Source organism: Corvus cornix, chromosome 1A (assembly GCF_000738735.6).
Source record: "Corvus cornix cornix isolate S_Up_H32 chromosome 1A, ASM73873v5, whole genome shotgun sequence".
In the NCBI taxonomy this organism is placed as follows: Eukaryota; Metazoa; Chordata; class Aves; order Passeriformes; family Corvidae; genus Corvus; species Corvus cornix.
In genome coordinates, this window is record NC_047057.1 from 61878228 (window position 1) to 61900703 (window position 22476).

General features: G+C 48.1%; 1 protein-coding gene across 2 annotated transcripts in view; it reads left to right on the plus strand.

The window, feature by feature from the left end:
• Positions 1–1026: 1026 nt before the first annotated feature.
• The window catches only part of PARVB (parvin beta), a 56137-nt gene continuing 34687 nt past the window's right edge, over positions 1027–22476 (plus strand). The window contains exon 1 of one of the 2 annotated variants that reach the window (XM_039571066.1): positions 1027–1316. In XM_039571066.1, the coding sequence (XP_039427000.1) occupies positions 1202–1316 (115 nt within the window). In that variant the 5' untranslated portion in view covers positions 1027–1201. Of the gene's footprint in view, positions 1317–20912; positions 21010–22476 lie in introns of those variants that run through there. The other variant, XM_010410260.4, reaches the window with a different exon arrangement.

The following is a 22476-nucleotide window of genomic DNA, read 5'->3' on the forward strand; positions in this document are numbered from 1 at the left end:
CTCTAGTGAAACTAACTCAGAAAATAATCTCTGCTACCTTCTGCTCTGGATGTGTCCTGCAGTGTTGCTTCTGTGTCAGGTCAAGCCTGCAAATCTGTTGCATATAAGCTGGGTGTGCAGATCCTGAGCCAAGCTGTGGTGATTTGAATGCGGTTCTTTGTTGGGCCAAGGGCTGCTGACAGAGACGCTGCTCGCAGGAGCACAGCCAAAGCTTGTGTGTGACTTTGGGGACCCAGCAGTCCCGTTAAAATCAGTGGAACCACTTCAGGGGCTTAAACAGTATCAGAGCCTAAACACTATAAACTCCTCAGGACCTGCTTTTAACGCGTATTCCACAACCCCTTATCATTCTCCTGGCTGCTGTAAAATGATAAGGAATAAGAAATTCTCCCTGCGGGATCACAACCAAGTTTCTGGCTTGGGCCGTTTCTGTGCACACCCCCCGTGCTGATGGCAGCAGCAGTGCTAGGACACCTGGGAGGTGGGGGCTTGGCAAACACAGAACCTACAGCCCCCTTCTCGATCTTCCCACAGAGGAGATTTCAGACCTGACCGGCAACATGCCAGGAGGAGAAGGCAGGCTGGTCTGACAGAAGGGGCGCATGGCTGCAAAATCAGGAGGCACATCTGAATGAAGCCAGCAAGGAATTGCTGTGCCCTGGCAAACGGCACATGCTGAGCGTTTGCCCTCAGTTGTGTCCAATTGTTGCAAAACGTGGAATATATACTTGTTCTTAAGGAAGGATGTTCTTTGGTGTCTGATCTTTATGTACTTTCAAGCCTAACACCACTCTGGTCCGGCTGTGGTGGGATCGGGGGCGTTGTTTCCTGCAATGCTTTTAACCCGCTTTTCCTGCACCCGCGTGGGTCCGGCGCACCAGGTGCCCCGCAGGAGGGGCTCGCCCGCCTGGCCGCAGGTGATGCTCGGGAGGGCCCGGGCAGCCTCCCGGTGCCCGCCCCCGGCCCCCCGGGGGTGTCCGGGGCTCGTCCCGCCCCCGCCTCCCGCGGACTTCCCGGCCGTGGCAGGGCGCTGTGGCTGCAGCGCTTCCCAGTCCTGCGAGCGGCTGTGAGCGCACACGGCGGGCTGGCCCCGCTCGTTCGGGCGAGTGATTCCCCGCTCCCGGACTTGGTTCGGCTCCGCGGGCCCCGCAGCCCCCGGGCAGGATCGGGCAGGGCCGGGCGGGCTCCCCCGGCAGAGCCGATGTCCGCCGCGCCCGTCCGGTCCCCGACGCTGCGGCCGCACAGGATGAAGAAAGAGGAGTCGTTCCTGGGCAAGCTCGGCGGGACCCTGGCCAGGAAGAAGAAAGCCAAGGAGGGTGAGTTCGCCGGCGCGGAGGGAAGGAAGGAGCGTGCTTGGGGCCGGCGTGACTTGTGGCTGCTCCGCCGTCCCGTCCCGTCCCGTCCCGTCGCGTCCCGTCCCGTCCCGTCCCGTCCCGTTCCTCCGCGGGAGCAGCGGCGGAGCCTCTGAGCCGCGCTTTGTTCGGCGGCCCCGCGGAGGGGCCGTGCCCGCCCTCCGCCCCCGAGAGCCACAACGCGGCCGGGGACGGGCGTGGGGGGAGGCTGGAGCGATGGGGAGCGGCTGGCAGGGATGAGAGGCGGCTGGCAGGAAAGGGGGAGACTGGAGCGATGGGGGATGGATGGCAGCGATGGGGAGCGGCTGGAGCGATGGGGGATGGATGGCAGCGATGGGGAGCGGCTGGAGCGATGGGCAGCGTGACTTCAGCTCATGTCGTACGTCCGGGAAGGTGACCCCAGAACCCGCTTTGTGCTATAAAATAAATTTCTGGTGACCAGTGAGACTGTGGCTGTCATTTTCTTGTGGTCTGAGAGTTGAGGAAACCACGAGGGAATGGTTAAGTCCACCTGTGTTTCTTTCCAGGTCTGCTTCATCCATAGGCTTTATGTTGATGGCGGTACTTTGCCCAGAGTAATTTTCATAACCAGATACATTCATCCAACCCACCTGGCTCTCAAGGACTCCGCATGGGCGCACGTACCCCAGGCTGTATGAGTGTGTCCATGTGGGATGTCACTGCTGGTGCCAGCTGGGCAGGGAGGCGAAAGCCTCCCCTTCACTGCAGAGAGCCTGGAGAAGTTCCCCAGCCCGAGCCCAATGCACCAGCACCCACACTGAGGGGCTCGGTCCCTGTTGCACACCCCGACCTGGGGTGTGGGCATGTGTGCGAGGTGTCCCCAGAGCCGCCGGCCCTGGCCAGGGGCTGTGCGGAGATAGCGCCGCTGTTGCTGTTGTAGATAGGGAGGTGTCTCATTGCCAGACTTGATAAAGCTGGCCCGGTCCTGAATACACAAAGTGTGCCCTTCCTCCGAGCGCAATGTCCTCTGGGGATGGTGTGTGCTGCTCTCTTCGGCTTCCCTGACTCACCAGTACTGGTTTCTGTGGAGAAACTCTGCCTCCATGCTATCCCCAGACTCCTGGGATCTGCCAGCAGGAAATCTGTGTGTCCTCACCCTATGGCTTAATGCAACTCTGACTTGATGGCTGGTTCAAACTGGCCTTGGTTTTGTCCTAGTGTCTGGTGTGCATAGGGTAGGGATGTAATTCAAGTTTCAGCCTCCTTTCAGCTGGCTGTTGAGCACGTTTTGCCCATACTGAGTCTATGAATTGCCAGAAACGTTCAAAAGACAGCTTTTTAATATTTAAAAACACAATATTAGGCCTTGAAACCTGGTTCAGGGAAATCATTTCCCTTCCCTTCTGCTGGCTGTTTTGGTGTAGCTTACTGGTATTTCCTTTATTATCTATTTTTAATCAAGTTTCCCTGACGTGGTTCTTCTGAGGAGCAGCTGAAGCAGTTGGGCCTTCCTGAGATGATCTCATTTGCTTCCGAAGGAAGATGGTGGAAAAAACTCTCTGGCAGGGATGCCGAGCGCGTGCTCCAAAAAAGCGCGTGCCAAAGGTGACTTCTAAGCTGAAACGGGTTGGCAGCTTCCCTTCTTAGGCATTTCAATATCACCAGGCCCTGTTCTTGAGGTGCCCACTTTCAGCAGGAGCCACCCGCTGGTTTGGCTGAGTTTGCCTGTGGTTTTACTTACTTGGGTGGCCACGGCTCCTCATGGCAATGGAAGGGCCTCTTTTGGTTGCTGTGCCTGGTCCTTAGCGGGGAACCACATCAAAGCCTCGCAGCTGCGCTTCTGTCGGTGTCATGGGGAGGAAACTGCAACACAAGGGGCAGCTTTTTGTGTGAATATTCCTTCCAGTCTGAAATGTGACTGTCTGCAAGCCTCAGGACCCACTGGTGGGTGTGACATTGCCTGGTGCTGCAGGCGGCCCAGCCCCTTTGTTGTGAAGGGAAATGGCTTTTTTCCCTTTGTGGAGCAGATCTCTGGGAGGCTGTCCCAGCCATGGCTGTGCTACCGGAGAGGGCCAAGAGTGATGAGCTGGGGGGGTCTGCACCAGGGGAAGAGAGGCTTGAACGTGGCTTCTGGTAGGGCCTGGGCAGCCTCAGGAGCAAATTTCAGGGCTAGAAACTTTTTTTTTTTTTTATGTGAGTGTGGAGCAGATGCAAACTGGAAGCTCATCTGAGAGGCATTCTTTGAATGAGTTGCTAGACCTTACAGGAGCCGATGTGGTCAACGTTTCCCCATGTGCTCAGCCCTTGGGAATTCCTGGCCTTCCTCCAGGTTTCTGCTGGGTTTCCCTGAGGGGACCAGCAGAGGTCAGAACGATCTTCCCAAAGCAAATCCTGCCCTCTCCATGGCAAATTGGAATGCTGGCTGCTCATTTGCTGCAGCCTGAAATCATCCTTGCCTCTTCTGCCTCCATCAGCACCAAAAGCTCCAGCCTGAGGGCTCTTTATACGTTCTGCCTTTTTATTGCAGCTGTCAGTATCCCAGCTGTGCTCATACAGTGACCTTTAACAGGGTCTGTGTGAGAGCTAAAATTCACTTATATCAATCCTTTTCCTTTTTGTGCACAACTTCTGAGCGACACAGCTCAAAGCTCCTTGTAATGATACTGAAAAGGTTTTTATTTGTGGTTTTCATGTCTTTAATCACAGGTCATAAATAACCATGATGTGTGTCTGCCAACCCATGAGCATCTAAACTTAAAATTTTTTTTGGCTAATTCATAATTTGCTGCAATGCATTTTTGGAGAGGCTCTGTGGGGAGAGGAGAGTTCATTAGGCTTGTCAGGGTGGTCAGTGTGAGCTGCCACCCTGGCTGTGTGACAGGAGGGTGGGTGAGGTTCGTAGCAGGCTGGTGATGGTCACTGTGGCAGCATTCAAACTCTAATTCAGCGTGCAAACAGCTTTGCTGCTGCTCTTGCCTTAGCAGCATGCTGTGATGCTTTGTGGCTATGCTGAGAGGTGAGGTAGGGGTAAGACTCTGGTCAAATTCATCAGTGTTTTAAGTCAAGTTCTATACATTGCTTAACTGTTTGCATTTCTACCCCAAAGCTCTGCTTTACACTGTTACACTTTGCATGTTTCTGCATTTTCTGGCGTTTTTCTGGTTTTTATGAACAGACTTTTTAGGCAGCCCTGACTCGAGAGAAAGAGCAGCTCGTGGGGAAGCCGTTTTTACCCTGGTTTCCTATGGAAGGTGGGTGAGTGATCTCACTGTCTGTTTGGCTCCTCCCTTCCTCTTCCTTCCCAGGAATATTTTTAACCCCTAGTTTGGGTAAAAATGCCCCAGGGAGAAAAGTCTTGCTGATTATTAATGCCTGCAGGCTGTCACCAGTGAGTATTTAGTGGAGTCCTGCAGCAGGAAAAGCGGCAGGTGAGTTCAACCCCACCATGCTACTACTAGAGAGTCCTCAGGGAAGGGACATGGCCAAAGAAAGGACAGGAAAGGCCATGGAGAGCATGGAGGGAGATTTGTGTTCCTAATCTTACAATCAGTCACGATGCCCATCCTTAGAAAAGTGGGGATGTGTCAGTTCCAGTGCTCTGCGACCACTTTGGTTTTTACTTCTCCCCTTGTCCCCCATTTAGGCCACATGGAAATCTGCAGATATCTAAGTTTGCCTGGTGTTACTGTCCCATGGCTCTATCTTGGTGTATCTGAGGTTTCCATTAGATATGAGGAAGAAATTGTTCCCTGTGCGGGTGGTGAGGCCCTGGCACAGGCTGCCCAGAGAAGCTGTGGCTGCCCCATCCCTGGCAGTGTTCAAGGCCAGGCTGGATGGGGCTTGGAGCAAGCTGGGATAGTGGAAGGTGTCCCTGCCCATGGGCAGGGGAATGAAATGATTTGGGTGTTAAGGTCCCTTCCAACCCAGACCATTCCATGATTCTGTGATTTGGTCTTTCAAGATGTGCCACCTGTTCAAGAGCTCCAACATCTGCTTTAAATACCTTAGAAAATTGTTGGGAGTTCTGGCAGGGCCCATAGAAGATACAGCTGTTAAGCCAGATGATTCCTTAGCTTCTTTTCAGATTTTGTAAAATATACTGTTTCAGGTAGTGCTGTGTTTCGACTTCATCTGCAAAAGGAAATTGAAAAAATCTGCCCTTTCCTGTTTGTCAGTGATGTTGCTGTACTGAAATAAAGGAGGGGGTTTGCTGCAAGCGTCACTCCCAGTTTACTTGCAAAGCTTGGTTTTCTTTTCCTCATAACACACTGTATGAAAGATCTGGGCAGCAGGTGTTTGGCTAAATAAGCTTTCTATTATTGTGACTCTGTGTGTGTGTATAGCCTATATGGGGAGTCAGTGAGAGAAATAAAACAATCAATTGCTTAGTGTTGTGTCCCAGTGACATGATTGAGGGTGGGCACAGGGGTGAGAAAAGTGCCATTTATTTGTGCCTGATGAAATCAGTAGGAGAGGAGAATGAAGGAGAGAGAGAGGGTGGGATTATTGCAACAGGAGCTGAATAAGGGGAAAGTTTTGTGCATATCAAGGGAGGCTAAAGTGCTGTTCTTGGCATCTGTGTCTCCGTGAGATGTGCTGATGGTGTCTCACGCCCTTCTTAATTTGCTTTCCATACTCAAAGGATGTGGCAGCGAATTTTTAGGTAGATGGAGAGACAAATACAAAATGTGTAGGGTCTAATTCTGTGGTCCTGTTTCACACAAGTACATTTGCTGCAGACTGAGAGGATGCTTGGCTGGAGGAGTGTGTCTGTGCATTGTGATGTGCTACTGCTGCTGAAATGTCCCCACAGCAGACGATATGAGTGCTGGTTAAGTGGAATTACTTGCTCTTTAAGAAAGGAATTTGCATGTAGCTATACTGAAGCTACATACTGTTCCAGATATGTGTGTATATATAGAAAGTCTGTGCAAACATATCAAGATTCATATTTCAAGCTTGATTTATTATCCTTTCTACCACTAACTTACACAGACCTAAATTTCCAGTTGGAACCTGTGTAGCCTAATTGCTGTTTCTCCCATAGGGCTCAGGCCTGACCTGGTCTGGTTTTAGTCTTGGTAGAGCAATGCTGTTTTGGGTTCTGTGTTCTATTCTGGCAAAAGCTGTACTGGGAATATAGTCTGTGTCAATGTCTCAGCTGAAATGAGCTTTACATGCACAAGAATTGTGCTTTTAACAGTATCATAACCCCCATATTGTCCTCCTGTAGCTGCACTTAGGCTAGGGTGGTTGTGCTAGTTTGAAAACAAACTAGTGGGAGACACCAAGTCAGAATAACAATTTAATAGGGAAATAAAAAGAGGGGGAAAGAAAAAAAAAAACCAATAAAAGCTGATAACACTGGGTTAAACTGACAGAGTTAGGATACAACCTGGCACCCTGTTAGTCAGGGTGGTGGTGGTGGTGGTCTGGTAGAATGGTGGCTGCAGTCCTCCCGAAGTGGTGATCCTGTAGAAACAAAGGGTCTGCTCCTCCTCAGAAGGTCCAGTGGTGGCTGTGTAGCTCCTGTCCTCTGGAAATCCAGTGGGAAGGGGTGTCTCTGGTGGTCAGAGTCCCAGATTATATCCACGATGGGATGCTTGGTTCCTCCCTCTGGGTGGAGCATCTCACAATGGGGTAATGAGTCATGAGGCAAAGTGTTGATTAGGCTCATTAACAGAAGATAGTCTGGAGGGAGTTATCTCTGAGTCAGGTGGCAGGACAATGATGGGCAATTAACAGAAAGATAGTCTGGGGGGAGGAGGCAAGGAAACACTGCCCCACCTGGTTTCAACAGCTCCTGAGGATGGTAATAGAATACACTGCAACCCAGGACAGTGGTTCACCCACTGCAGCTTTAGGCACAGTCTCCTGGTGAGGCAAGAGTTTGGAATTACAGCTCCAAGTTTTCTTCCAGACAGAATGCAGCAAGACACACAAAATAGCTCTATAGCTCTTCAGTAGTGTGTTGAAGAAATGCCTTGCCTCCCTTTAAGGAAAACAGACATTTAATAGTCATTTTATTTCCAGAGTTGCAATCTTTAAAATAAGATTCATTGTAAGAATACTGTTAAGCTTCATCATAAAACCTTAGCAGGGTGGTTATCAACGCTTCCAGTTTTCCAAAACCAGAACTCCAATCCTTTTCTCCTTAAAGTCTACCCTTATTTCAGAGCAATCGTTCAATGATAGCTAAAGGATTAATTAATTATGACAGCTGGAGAGAGACTTTTAGAAGGGGGCATCTGGCTGTTTGTGTTCCAAGGAGTGTGTGGGTGAGAGCCCTGTGAGACTGATGTATGGAGAGCTGCACATGGCCTTGATGGGAATGGGGGGAGCTGCAAAGCCACAACTCCTGGAAAGTCTCTCTGAAGGGGGGACTCTTGATCTCCCTGGTGAATCTGTGCAAGGACATCAGGCTGTCTTCTGCAGTGCATGATCATGAATACATGAATCCTACTGACTGTGTGCTCATGTTTAAGAGTTGTGATATTTAGATCATTTTATTAATATACATGCATCCTCCTGATTTGCACATCGGCAATGGGACAGTCCAGAAGAGAGAGTATAGTTATGCAGAGCAGTGCTAAATGCCTTTTTATGTACTTCAAGAACTGTTACAGGCCAGCTGATCTGAAAACAGACGACGCTGGTGGAGTTTTCCAATGCACTGCTCTGAGCTTTGGATTGTACTTTGATGTTAGGAGATTTGGGAGATTAGCTGGCAAGCTTTTTTCATTGCAAAAGCATGTCAGAACAACTTGCTGCTAAGAGATCCAGGCTTATGTGGTTTGAGGCAAACCCAGGGCAAGGCAGAGTCTGCTGGTTGCAGGAATTGGTGTTTCAGCAGCCACAGCTTTGCTGTTCAGCTGGAAGGAACGCTAGTTGTGTACCTTGTGCACACAAGTGTCATGGTCACAGCTGAGGAGATTCAGGTGTGTAGCTGGGGCAGTCCAGCTACTTCAGAGCTGCCCATGTGGGATTTGGATGCCAAATTGCTGTCAGGTTTCCAAAAGGAGCCAGTCAAGTGTACAGGGCTCTCAGGCATCACTAGAAACCTTGGCCTGCAAGATTCCCAAGGCTGTCTCTGTCAGGGTTCCTGGGATATGATGTCTTGAAGGGGAATGTGACCATACAGAGACACTGTCATGTATCACAAGGAGAAGGAGTTTTCTGCCTCACCTGTAACATCATCGGTTTGTGATCCTTGTCACTCCTGCAGTGCAGGAGGGGCTGTGTGTGCCTTCTCAACCCTGGAGTCTTGTTCTCTTTTCAGCCCTCAAGCTCCTCTCAGTCATTTTAGGAGACCTGGAGGTTGGCAAGGAAGAAGGAAGAGAAATCAATCATGTTGCCTGTTGGGGTCCCTCCCCCTGCCATGGAGCCCTGGGAGAGGGTCCCTGGGGGGAGACACGGCATTTCCCTGCCCCTGGTCAGCCTCGTTCCCCGTTGTTGGTTTGTGTTCCCCTGCACAGGCAAGGACCCTCGGGTCCCGTGATTGCCGCAGTTCCTTGGCAGAGCCCCGGCCATGAGGCTGGAGAAATAAACATCTCTGAAACATCTACCAAGAATCTGTCTGTCCATATATATTTCTTTTCCATGGGACTCCTGGTTTGATATATGCGTGTTGCAGTATCCCCGCTGCAACAGTTGCCCAAAGGCTCCTCCTTGTGCTGACCTCGTAACTTCAGCACACCTCCAGGTTCTTTGAACTAACAAGATCTGGGTGTTTTGTTACAGAAGCCAACTACCTGAAGGTCACTGAGGTGTTTCCAGAGGGTGATCTGACCTGTGCCAGTGTCAGGATGAGGATGATGGCGCCAGCTCTGTTCTGCTCAGCTCTCACAATGTCCACGTGCCTTGCTCTGCACAGCCTTGAGCTCTTGTGCACGGTGACCTTGGTAGTTGCTTATCCCCACCCTCGTACACCCTCTGCCTGCTCTCTGCCTGCTCTGTGAGTTGTGTTGTGGACGTGCACTGTCACTGATGAAGCTCAGCTTTCTTCTCAGGGCACAGCCCAACCAAGTTGTTTACTCTCACTTACACGGGTTGTGCCTCCATGGCAGGTTTTCCCTGGGGTCTCTGTGGTGTGTGGGGACTTGCCCTTGCTTTGCCTGCTGGCCTGGTAGGCCTTGTGTCCAGAGGAGAGCTACGAGTGTCCAGAGGAGGCTACTAAGATGGTGAAAGGCCTTGAGGGGAGTGTTTTGAGGAGCAGCTGAGGGCACTGGGTCTGTTCAGCTGGAGGAGACTGAGGGTCTGAGCTCACCAGGGGCTGCAGCTCCTCCTTAGGGGCAGGCACTGATTTCTGCTCTGTGTGACCAGGGACAGGACCCAGAGAATGGCTGGAGCTGTGTCAGGGTGGGTTAGGTTGGATATCAGGAAAAGGTTCTTCCCCCAGAGGGTGCTGGGGCACTGAACAGGCTCCCCAGGGAACAGGCATGGCCCCAAGGCTGCCAGAGCTCCAGGAGCATTTGGACAGTGCTCTCAGGCACAGGGTGGGATTGTTGGAATGTCCTTTGCAGGGCCAGGAGTTGGACTTCGATGCTTTGTGAGTCCCTTCCAGCTCAGGGTATTCTGTGATTCTGTGGTGGCTGTAGCGTACCTGCCTCTGGTTCTTGTCACAGGCTGCATCAGCACTTCTGCCCTGTGCTGAGGGAGCTGTGAATTGTTGTGGTGAGGAGGACGGAGGTGGAAGGGAATGAGTGGGAGTGTGATCAGTGGGAGAGCACCACTTTTCAAGGGGTTCTGCCAGGTTGCCTTCAGGAGGAGTTTCTGAACCTGGGTGCTGAAGCTCTGCTCAGGACAGGCTGCTCAGGGGCCATGGGCAGGGGGTCTAAACCACCAATTCTGTGTGAGCAAACCCCGTTTGCCTTTGGGAATGGGCACAGCACTAATGGGAACTGGGAACAGAAACCTCTGTGTTGCACAGCTAATAGGCCAGTGGCCTCTTAGTGATCTATCTGCCCAGGGTGAAACATATTGTGCTCAGGTATAGATTTCCTAATTTGTACTCTTCTAATGGCCAAGTAGAAAGCTGCAACCTGAAATTCGTGACTTCTGTTGTGTATGTCTAGTTTGGCTGGACAAGTATGATGGAAAACACGTGGTGTCAGCCTTTTGTAATTTGAATCCTGTGAAGTTTTGCTCTGAAAACCAGATGTGGAGAGAACATGCACATCTGGCAGCGTGTACTGGGAGCAGTGGGTCTGTATGCTCTGGGCCCTTAAATCACTGTTACTTCCTCCTGGAGGAACAATGGGGCTCCTAATTATAAATCCTGTACACTGATTTGTTTCCATGAGCTCTCTGCAGACCCCTCTCGAGAGGCCTTAGGCTGAGAGGGGAGACCATGGGATTGGATTCTGGTTTTGGCTTTGCTGGTGGTGAACAAACTGGGAATTCAGTTTTGCCTCTCAATGATTGTTTCTCCAGGTCAAAAAAGGTTTCTTTATAATCCCCAAGACCTGTCTGGCAATCAGATATAGACTGCTATAAAAACTCTTCAATGTATGCTGCATGTTGGTTATAAAACAAGCAGACTGTTCTGGCTCCTGGAATCCCAGCTGCTTCTTTAGTGCTTCTTTCATTGTGTGGTTGAATCATAATGAAATCCACTGAAAAAAGAAACAGTGTATTTTCCATTATAGCTGCCATATGGCCTTATTGCTAATTTTTAATTAGCTGTGGGATGGTTGCATACACAGTTTATTTGGAGTAAGGAAGTAGACTGAGAACTGGATGAGGAGATGTCTGCATAGAGGCATGGTGTCTTTTAGTGTCTTTAAATAGAAGAATGTGTAATGCTCAGAAAGCCTTGTTCCACTAGGTCTGTTTGGCAGATGCATGCATTTGTACTATTAGAGATGCAGACGCTTCTATCATTTTAAAATAGAATAGTGTTGTTTACTCTCTGGTTTGCCTAGTCCAGCAGATGGACCTGGAGGCTTTGCAAAAGTGACAAGATTTTTGTCAAAAATGATGGGAAAAAGTAACCTCTCGCACTTTCCACCTAACATTCTCCCACAGGAACAGGGTTATGAAATTGCACCTCAGGATTGCTGTTTGCCTTCTTGCCCGTGTATGGCCACCAGTATTGTTACACTGGATTGGTTCCACTGGAAAATTAGGCATGGTAACACTATAGAATTTGGTCTGACAGGAATCTTGATGCTCTGCTTAGAATTCTGGAGTTAAGTTGCAAAAGATCATCGAGTCCAATCATTCCCCCAGCACTGCCAAGTCCATCCCCAAATCATGTCCCTGAGTGCCACATATACAAGTCTCGTAGGTGCCTCCAGCAATGATGACCCCAACACTTCCCTGGGGAGCTGTTCCAGTACTTGACAGCCCTTCCAGTGAAGATGTTTTTCTTCATATCCAACCTGAACCTCCTCTGGCACAACCTGAGGCCATTTCCTCTTTGTTTGATCATTTGTTCCCTGGGAGCAGAGCCCGACCTCCACCTGGCTGTCCCCTCCTGTCAGAGCCAGAAGGTCCCCCCTGAGCCTCCTTTTCTCCAGGCTGAGACCCTTTCCCAGCTCCCTCAGCTGCTCCTGCTGCTCCAGCCCCTTCCCCAGCTCCATTCCCTTCTCTGGACTCACTCAATGTCTTTTCTGCCATGAGGGGCCCAAAACTGGTTCTGGGATTTGATCTGCTCCCTGACCTTGTCTTCCAGCTCAGGGGCTGGGTACAACAAGGACAACCAGTCTGACTGTTGAAGACTGAGGCAGGGAAGGCATGGAGTACCTCAGCCTTTTCCTCAGCCTTTTTCATTATGTGTCCCCATTGCATCCAATAAGAGGTGGAGATTTTCCTTAGCACTCCTTTTGCTGCAGATGCATTTGTAGAAACATTTTTATTGTCCTTTATGGCAGTAACCAGATTAAGTTCTAGTTGGGCTTTGGCCCTCTTGATTTTCTCCCTGCATAACCTCATGACATCCTTGTAGTCCTCCTGCATTGCCTGTCCTCCTTCAAAGGTGATAAACTCTTTTCCTGAAGAATGTCCAGCCTTCCTGGACCCCTTTCCCCTTCTGAACTGCCTCCCAAGGGACTCTGTCCCCCTTTGAGACAGAGGTACCCCATCTGTTTCCAGCAGGCTTTGTAATGCAAACTGACCCATGACCAAAAAAATCCAAAATTCAAGACCCTAACCAGACTTGGAGCCAGGTATTGATTGATTTGCTGGCTCTTCCTGTTACTTCCCTCATCATTCTCTGCAACTGGAAGGATAGGTAATTAAATTAAGTAATTAAATAAGCTTGGGTAATGGAGCCCTATCATTGGGAAACTGGATTTTAATTGCGTCCAGGACGTCATGCTGCAAAATGGTCCTGCTGTGCCAGGAGCAAACCAGATGTGCTGCCTGTAGAGTAGATCTGATGCTGTCTGCCACACAAACTGGTTGGGTTTTATTTTTGCATGTGGAAGGGAAGAAGCAGTCGTGACTGACCTTAGCTAGTGCAGCAACAGTCCAGCCTCAACCTGAATTTTGTAGGTCTTTCCAAGGAAGGTTTCTCTGATTCTGTTCTCTCAGTTTCTGAGTTTCACTCTGTTTCTGAGTTTTTTGAGGGTCCCTTGTCGGTGAAAGAGACAGATGGTAATGGGAAGGTGAGAGGGACTGGCCATAGTGTCCACTCTCTGCCCTATGGTTGAGGGAGAAAGTTACATATTTGTTTCCACGTTTCCATCTGGTAAAAGAAATTGTAGCTTTTAGTGAGGGACTTTCTTGTCATGAATAGCATTAGGTGTAGGTGCTGTAGTACCCAGAATCTTGGTGGAAGGCATCCTCAGTGGAGTCCTTAATTTGCTGTTGATCCAGTGGTTGGTAAGAGCTTTCTCCAAGACTGCAAAGACAATCTGAAACTGTCTGAGCTGGGGAATTTCACTCTTGTACTGAATGCACAGGAGATGGGCACTGTTGTTCCAGGGGGGTTGGGTAGTTTGGCATGTTGCAGCATAGCTGGCCAGATGATTCTGTTTGGGAAATGTGAAAGATTTCATATGCACTGTATTTATTGACAGAGTAAGAACAGATGCAAGAAGAGGAGGGAAAAGATCCTCCTGGCTACACCTGTGTTGTGTGAGCTCTTTGTCTCATGGTCTGTCCTGGGATGTGTCCTGTTCAACATCTGCATCAGCGCCCTGGAGGAGGTGATGGAGCTGGTGACACGTGCAGGTGACACTGAGCTGGGTGCCCCTGAGGGCAGGGCTGCTGTTAAGGGAGACACATGAACAGGCAGGAGAAACTGGCTGACAGAAGCTTCTCAAGGACAAGTGGAAAGTGCTGCTTTGAGGCAGGAAGAGAAGAAGAAGAAGAAGAAGAAACCCTGAGCAACCTGGTCTGAGCTCAGAGCTGACTCTGCTTTGAGAAGGAGGTTCAGCTAAAGACCTGCTGAGGTCATTTCCATGCTGTATTGCCCAATGCACTTGTGGCTCCCTTAGATGCTTCCAAGGCTGGACTAAGGGCTTTTCTTAAACATGAAAAGAATGAAGTCTTATTGGATTAAGCATTATGGGATTTACGAGCTTGTGAATGCAACACTCTGCAGTGGAACTGTGCATCTCATCACAGACCTTTTACTGGTTTTTCAATGAGATGCTAGTAAGAGTACAGTATTTTTTCCTTCTTTTTTGCCTGTCTTATCTGTTAGGAGAAAAGCAGGGATTCCACTGGGCTGCTGCTCTGGCTGCTTCTTTTGTGAGGGTGAGTTGGAGAGGCTGTGTAGTTAGAAAGCTGGTTTAGGACTGACCTGTAACTGAGCTTGAAAGTCTTTAAGACATCTAGCATCACTGAGACACCACCTTTTCTAGCTCACAGGACCTGGCATTACCAGGGCAAAGGCTTTAAAAGAGACCACAGAAAGCTAGAACTGCAAATCCCGTAAAACGTCAGTGTGCTGACTATGAATAATAACAGCTGCAAGTCTTTTTGATACTTTATGAAATGTGATGTTTTCTTGTGCTTTGGACTTGTTTTGATTTGATTCTTTGGCTGGCTCTTGTTTCATGATTGCATTTTGATATCCCTTGAGGGCTGTGCTTGGGAGACTGGACTGGAAAGTCAGTTGGAGGGCCCCACTCTTTCTACACAGTCTGCAGCAGCTCCATTAGGAAATCCTGGTGTCTATTTCTTACTTAAATAATGTTTCTTACTTTAATTTCTTACTTAAATGTCTATTTCCTACTTCTTATTTCTTACCTGGCAGAGTTAAAGATTTAAATGCTTTTATGGCAGCCACTATGTCCACTGTACCTTCCCTTCACGGACTGGCTTTTATCTGACTGTGGGGTCTGAGTTCCAGACTTTTACTGTGATGTCTGTAGTGCTTTTCACTGAAGTGCTTGTCTTGACAGGCTCCTCTGATGCTCAAAGCAACAAGTAAAATAATTTCCCCATATGACATGTCTGGAAACCATTGAGAAAAACTCCCTACATTTTATAGCATTTACTTCCACAGATTTTCATCTCAGTTTTAATACACTGCTTTACTGCCCTGAGTGCAGGTAGGACACAGGAAGGGTAGAGCTGGGCATGACCAGCCTCGGGATATGGTACACTGAAAACTGTGTGTTGAGTGTTCAGGGTAAAGCTTCTAGTTTGGAGCATGGCCTGTCCCAAACTCTCAATGTGTGTGTTGCAAATGGAGTTGCTGTATGTGAGTGTTTTTCAGGGTTTTCCTTGTCTTTTTGGGTGACATTTGGGCAGCTGTAGCAATGAGGCATGTGCACTTTTTGTGGTCAGCAGAACCATTTATCTTGGCTTGTTCTTCCTGCAGAATCATGTTGCATGACCAAATAGTTGCTTTTTTTGAAATGCAAGTCGTATCTGTAGCCTCCCTTCCATTCCCTTGAAGTTTGGCTGCTGTGCTCTGTGCTGTTAGCTGTGGAAGACGGAGCCTTTCTGCTGCTGCTGCTCACCTGCCATCAGGGCCTTCAGAAGTGAGTGTGTTACTCTGTACTTCTCATGACACGTCCAGAAGAGTGAGCAGCATAAAATGTTCTCATATTTGCACAGTAGATTACTTGTGGTGGTGGTGGTGGTGACCTGTTCATCCTTTGTGTGAAGAATAGGGGGAGAGCAGGAGGCCGAGGCAGGTAAAAGTGGTTTGGGCAGATAACTAAGGGGGGGTTCATTCACATATCTACCTACAAATGAAATGTCAAACCATGTGGAGGAGGGGGAAGGAAGCTGGTGGAGGAATGGAAAGCTGGTCACTTGTAAAATGTGCTAGCCTGAGCTGCAGTAGTGACTTTCTTTGAAGCTGAGTGTTCTGCTTGATAAAGTTTGCAGGGTTAGATGTGTGTGTGGGATCCAGAGGTAGAGCTTGTTGGAGGGTGTAAACTGAAGTGCTGTTTTCTCTCAGATTTCTTCATGGTGCAGAAGACAAGAGTTGAATGAATGGATTGGGTGTCTTTCTTCCAGAGTAGTGCTGTTAGCTCTGCTTCTGACAGCTTCTGCTCTCCCTCCCTTGGTGGTTTGCTTTCACTGGACCCATTAAATATGGATACCTTAAGCAGTGAGTTGATTCTGGTTTCTGAAGTTGCTTTTGGCTAAAGGAGCCTGTTGGTGCTTGGCATCTTGTGGAAATCAACCTGCTTCCTTTGGGATCTTGGGCTGAGTTCCTAGACATGAAGGTGCTGTTCCTTTACCTGCTTGTGCCCATCAGCTTTGCTTGTGGGAGTACACCAAAGTCTGAGAGAGCACTAAGGACTTTCTAGGAGAACACAGTATTTCATGGAGAATGGATGGCGGTAAATTGAAAAGGCCTTGAAGGTTTTCTACTTGGAGTGGACACAAGCCCAAAGTCCCCTTCAGTCCTTTCCTTTTCTTACCAGACTTTGTCTTTCCCTCTACTTTCATATGTCAGGTTTGACTCCACATCCTCCTTTCAGCTGGAAGTTGTTCTGGTGCTCATGCAGTGTCCTTAGGAGAACATAACCCTCCACCATTACTTTGTGGGGAGAAATGACCCTTTCTGTGTAGGGAGGGAGTTGTGCCTAGGGGAGGCTGAGAAAGTACGTTCTCCCCATTTTCAAGTAGAGCTTGTGTGCAGAGGGAGGAGTGTAGCTTTCCCTGGCTGCTTTTAGGGTTCTCTCAAGTTTCAGTTCTTGCCTGGCTTTTCCCAGTCAAAAATTTTGGGATTGAAGCAATCTGTTCAGGACAAAGCAAGTGCATGTCCTGGAGTGTAGCAGCTGTGTAGCTGTGGTGTGATGTTAGTGCTTAGGAGAGCTGGGTAAGGGGTAGGTACTTTAGAGGAGGGGAGTGTTGCTCCATTTCAGGCAGGGAGAACAGAATGTCAGACCTGTTTGCTGGTCGCTGCTTAAAAATGTACTTATACCTCTCAGGCACGAGAAAAGGTGATGAAAAAGATGTGCCATTTTCAAAGCTGTGGGATTGCCACTGTAAGGGCAATGCAGGGAGACTGAGGCAGAGCTGACTAGGTCAGCAGGTCAGTAATCTGCTCTTGTATCCTATCAGTTGTCCATCTATTACCTTTTTAAGTGTAACTTTACAAATACTTTAAAGCACCATTCTTGTCCACACTTGTATTTCTGCTGGGTGGGGGTGAAGGTTTTTTTGTTTGTTTATTTTTTGTTTGGTTGGTTTTTGTTTTGTTTGTTTGAGTCTTTTTGGTTGGCTCTTTTAATTAATTTTGCCCAGCATTACTGTTTGTATGTCCATACAGTGAAAATTCACTTTATTTTTTTTCCCTTTCGTATCTGGCTAGTTTTCAGACACACAGTTTCCTCACTCTGTGACATAATGTGGCTTCTGGAACCACTAATGCCCGCAAAAGGAAGGGGTGAGTGGCAGGTGGGGCTCAAGATGAAGTCTGAGTGCCTCTTTGCCCTGATGGATCCGTGCCTGATGAAGACAGCAACGTAACTGGCTTAGGGCAATAATGAAAGAAATGAGAAACAGCAAAATGATGAATCCCATGTTTGACTTTCAGCTTTAGTTCCATAGCTCTCTGTATGTTCTGTCAAAGTCTGCATCTTGCTTGCAGAACCAATTTTGAAGGATTCCCAGTTCAGTATTAGTAAGTGGGTGTTAGAGCTGTTGATTGCTTTGGTGTTTAGTTTCCAGTGCTGCAAATGCTGAAAGCCTCTTATGGCCACTGCTCTCTGTTTAGTGCTTCTCTCTCCTAAGATGCTGCATCTCTGCCTGTTCCCGTTCTGCCTCTTTTCAGCAGTGCTGGTACATGTGCAGGGCTAGGCCAGGGACAGCTGAAGCTGTGTTAATACTGGCTATCTCATCACAGGGGTCACTGCCAAAAAATGGAAATCCTCTTTTCACAGACACCCCCCAAACAACTCCCTAGAAAGATAAGAACATTCTCATTTGTGAAAATACAAAAGCAGTATTTTACCCTCGCAAACAAAACAGAGCCCAAGCTTCTCGTAAACATTTCCAGCTGGCTCAAGTGTTGAATATGCTGTTACCATGCTAGATACATATTTTACCTTTCGCAAAAATAAAGGGGAGATCTCTGTTCTGGCAGTCACAAAATAGACCGCTTACCTGTGTAAATTTTAACACATCCATTTAAGCAAGTGTGGCCTGGTCTTTGCAACTAAACCAAAAGCGTTATTACAGCCCTTTCCTAAAAGTTGCCTTTGGCTCTGCTTTTCCCCTTTTTTTTTATACATCTTTCCATTTCTTTATGTACCAGAGTCTGGCCATTGTGAGTGCCTTGTCTGCTGAGGCGTATAAATAATTTGCTTTATTACCACAGTTCTGCTTTGAATGCAGTCCCTTGATACAGTGCCTTTATGTGGATTTGGTCAAGTCTTTGCCTTTGATCTGCCTGGGATTATTAATTCTCTCTTATAGTTAAATGGCTGCTTTGTCTTTCTCCCACAGCCTCTACCAAAAGATCGGAGAGCCTTTTGTAAATGTGCAGTGATGAGTAATGCAGTAGCAGACTGAGCTGCGTGTGGTTTGTCTCTAGAAAAAGAGTGCAGTGTAACAGTGTGTTTGGGCCTGGTTTTGAAACCTTTCTGCTTATCAGTTTTTTTTAGAAATTGTGAGATTTATTCAAAGTGCCTTTTGTTAAATGTGCCTAGAAAGCTTGCAGTTATGAGGATGACTTTTTGTAAGAGTTTTAGTTGTCAGATGGAAATTTGTTGTGTGCATGGCTGCCTGCGTTGGCCTGTGATAGGCAGAGGAGCAAGTTAAGAGGTCGGCACTGCAGAGTCTTCAGGGACTTGTTGCCCTCTGGTCTGACTTCTCCCATGGAAAGTGGAAGCTCCAGCTGATACCTGATCTTTTATGCAAGGATTTGCTGCTTGACCAGGGGGATTTGTCCTGTATCCCCGTTCTCATCTAAGATGTGAGTGAATGAGGATTGTGTCACTGGTCTGAAAAGGCTAAGAATGGTCTTGAATGTGGGCTTTCTATTTTGCACGTGGTGATCTGGACTATAAGGATATGAGTAGCAGGCAGGTGAGTCACTGTCTGAAAAAGTGCAGCTGCTCACAGTTTGGCTCTGGTGAGAAGAAGGAAACTTGGGAAGCAGTAGGAATTTGGGGGCAGGAAGGGAGCTTCCTGTGCAGTTTGAGTTACCTGGGCATTGCATGTTTGCTGTCCGTATGCTGCTCCCACCAGAGAGGAGGACGAAGTTACCTGAAGGGATCTTCTGCAGTGGAGCTAAGGACAGCAAAGCAGCCTGACAGCATCCAAAGTTAGGATTGCATCATGAGATGGAAGTGCATCATGTAAAAGTTGTGGTCAGGCAGCGCTGGGCACTGGCTGAATGCAAAGAAAAGCACAGGAGCTCAGGATCAGTGTCACAGCAGCTGCTCCTTTCTGCAGGGTGGGATTTGGCCTTGCAGTCAGAAATAACCAGAGCTAAAATTAAGCAGCATTTACCATCTGTTTTTGTAAGATGCAGGGGCTTGTGGTCAGTTTTTTAATAACAAGGCTGCAAATGGCAGAGATTGAAGTGAACTGTGCTGTTGTTGATACCTTTTAAAATTACACTAAAAATTATTAAGAGTGAAGGTAGAAAGCTGCTGATACCAGTTTTCTCTTTTTTTAAAAAGGAGAAAGCTGGGGCATCTCTCTTTTTTTTTTTTTTTTTTTTTTTTTTAATAGTGCTCCTGCTGACTTTAAAGGCCGTCACTTGGCCTTTGAGAAATCTTTGACAGCTCCGCTGGCACTTCCAACTTTCTGCAGCGAATGGCTTGTGCTGTGTGCAGTTTGCCTGTAATCCCATGCTCTGGGACAGCCTGCCTGGCTTACAGACACAGTGCTGTGTTCTGTGTGTGTGTGATCTGCTCATTCTATTAATCTGTTTGAAAGGCCAGCACAGCTTCCAATGTGACTTAATCATGTTGACTGCTGACACTGCCAAGAGATTGTCAAAATATTGCAGGGCTGCCAGGAACCCTTGCTGCTTTTGGGGATTGGTAAAGAAGTGATCTTTTACATGTGGATTTAAATTTCTACTTCAGGGGAAAACATATGGTTTTTGCTGAAAGCCAACCTGGACTAAGCAATGCTCCTTCAGCCTGTTCTCAATGTCCTACCCCTTCCTGCCTTCCCCTGCTGCAGGTTTGCAGTGACTGGTCTCTGAAATGGAATAATCAGGCTTTAGAGAAAGGTGTTTTACACTGGTCTCAGGTAGGGAGCAAAAGAACTGCGCCATCACCATGGGGGAAGGTGTTCCCTGTGAGGAGGGGAAGGGGAAAGGAGCTCTGTGACTGGGCAGAGAAGGAGTAGTAATACCTTATGTGGGATCTGCCATGACTATAACTCATTGTACAAGCACAGCTCTGCTCTGCCAGTCAAATGCCTCTTGCATGGATGGCTCTGGTATAAACCTCACAGCAAAACCACTGCTGCTGGTACCAAGTCAAGGAGGTTGGCACTTGCCAATCTGTTAATATCCATAATCTTGTACAGTACCTTTGGGTTTGTGAAAGCATGGGCTGAAAGCCATTCTTTTTTGTAAATTTGCATTAAAATACCTGTCAGGTTCTTCTCAGAAATGTACCTGTTGCTCCATCCTGACTATTAACTGCCTCTGCTTGCTCATTTGTGGGTTCTCTTTTCTTTCCAGCATTGTGGCTCTGTTTCCTGTTCCTGCTTCTGTTTCTTTGCTCAGCAGTGATAAGTAAATACTGGGGGCAGTGAGCAGGGAAAAAGTCCTCATCATTTGTTCCAGCACAGTGTGAAAGGTTTCTGGAGTGCTGCAGGTGAGGGGAATGCCCTGGCACGTTCATGTTCCTGAGTGCAGGTCCCTGTCTGCATGCTGCCTCTGTGAACCTGTGTGTTCCTTGGGGCAAGCTGTGGAAACCCAGCTGTGCCTTCACCAGAGGGTGCAGGTGGCTTTCTTGGGAAGCTCCGTGCACAGAAAATACTATCCTGGAGATGCCTGCTCTTAGGCAGCCAGGGTGGGCCAAGGCAGGCGCTTGGCTCTCTTGGGACAGGGAGGGATTCTGGCTGGGACCACGGCCAAGTGCTGTGTCCTCCCTCCTGGCCCCCTGTCCCCAGCAGCTGGGAGCTGATCTTAGTGCCTACTCCTGTGTCACCGTGCCCAAATTAGGGGGGGGTCTGGCAGTCTGGAGGTGGCAGTCCCTTATCCAGTTTCTGCCACTCCGTCAGCGCTCAGACACCCCATGGGCTTCGCCTGTCTGCGCTGCTGGGGCCGGGATGGCCGGACTGCTGTGTAAGAGGCGCAAAAAAGGAGGTAGGAAACGCTTCCTTTGTAGCAGGAATCTCTTCATGAGGACCTGGTGTGCTGGGCTCTCCCTGGGAGGCAGCTTTGGGAAGCTTTCTGCTGGCAGAGCCTTGCTTTGCTGGCAGAGGTAGGAGAGGGTGTTTTGGTCCCCTGGGATCTGGCACAGCTACACAAGGTCTGAAGACAAGCACAAAGGTTTTATGTGGTTCTTCATGGCATGAGGGATGGGGGCTTAATACACAAATTTGCATTAATGTTTTCTTTCATTTTGGTAAATTGCTCAGAAACAAGGTATTTTTGTTAGGAAGAGTAGAGATGATAATTTTTATATTAAAATAAAAGAGTACGTGCATCACCTTATTTGAGCTTCTGGGAATAAATCTGGTTTAGCTGCATTTAAAAGTATTCTGGCATCATTTTGTTCATATGCATACACTGTGCCATGCATTCACTGCCCAGAGGAACTTAGCAGCTCTCCTCTGCATTTGCAGAACATTGGGAACAGCGATGCCCTGAACTTTCTGAATACTTGGCATTCCCAGAATGACAACACAGCTGTGATAAAGAAGAGTGCTACATCTAGAAATAAGGCTGGTAGTTCTTAAATAAGTCTGACTTAACTGAAGTTTGGGCACTTACAGTCCTAGAACAGTTTTAAAAATCGAACTTCAGTTTCCACATTAATTGTCTTGTGCCTCCTGGTGGCATCACAGTGTAGGAGTTGTTGGGGTGAGAAAGCTCTAGTTTGGAGCAATGCAAACAGGGCTGGGTAAGGGTTGTTAGAGCTGATTTGATCTGCTCCATGAGGCCTTCTTGCTCCCTGACTTTTTTGTTTGTGGACGTTTTCAAGAAAATGAGAAGGAATGCAGAAAAGGGGTACTTTAAGAATTTATTTACCAGCATCTTCATTCAGGAGGTTAAATTTCAGCCTGAGGACATTGCTTTCTGTTTGCAGTCAAGAACCATGGGGCATAAACCATCAGGTATCGTAATACGAGACTGGGGTTTGCTGCTTGCATTTCATAATGAGGATTTTAGTGGTGTTCAGTATCATGCTGTGAACCAGAATTAAGTAACCTCTTGGGACTGCAATTAAGAAATGTGTGAACTTGTCTTAAGCACCTGTTCCAGTTTTCTCTGAGGGAAGGAGTGGGGATTGCAGTGTATTCTTCTTCCCTGCCCTCCTCTGTGGCAGTAAAATCTCTGTCTTTTCCACTTCTATTAGGCAGGAAAACAGCGAGTTCTGATGCAGGATTTTGTAACCTTCTCAGACTGCATGCAAATGACAAGCCTGTGGTTTGTTTTTCCAGTGGCAAAGGGGAATAGTGACTGCTCTGGAAGGGGAGAGCTTGAAGGGATACTGTGACCATTATTTAACTGTTCCTTCTTTTCTTTCCTGAGAAAAGTTTGCTTAGCAAACCTTATGTATTTGGAAATTCTTGCTTTTCTCTGAAAGGAGTGTGGGACTTGGACCCT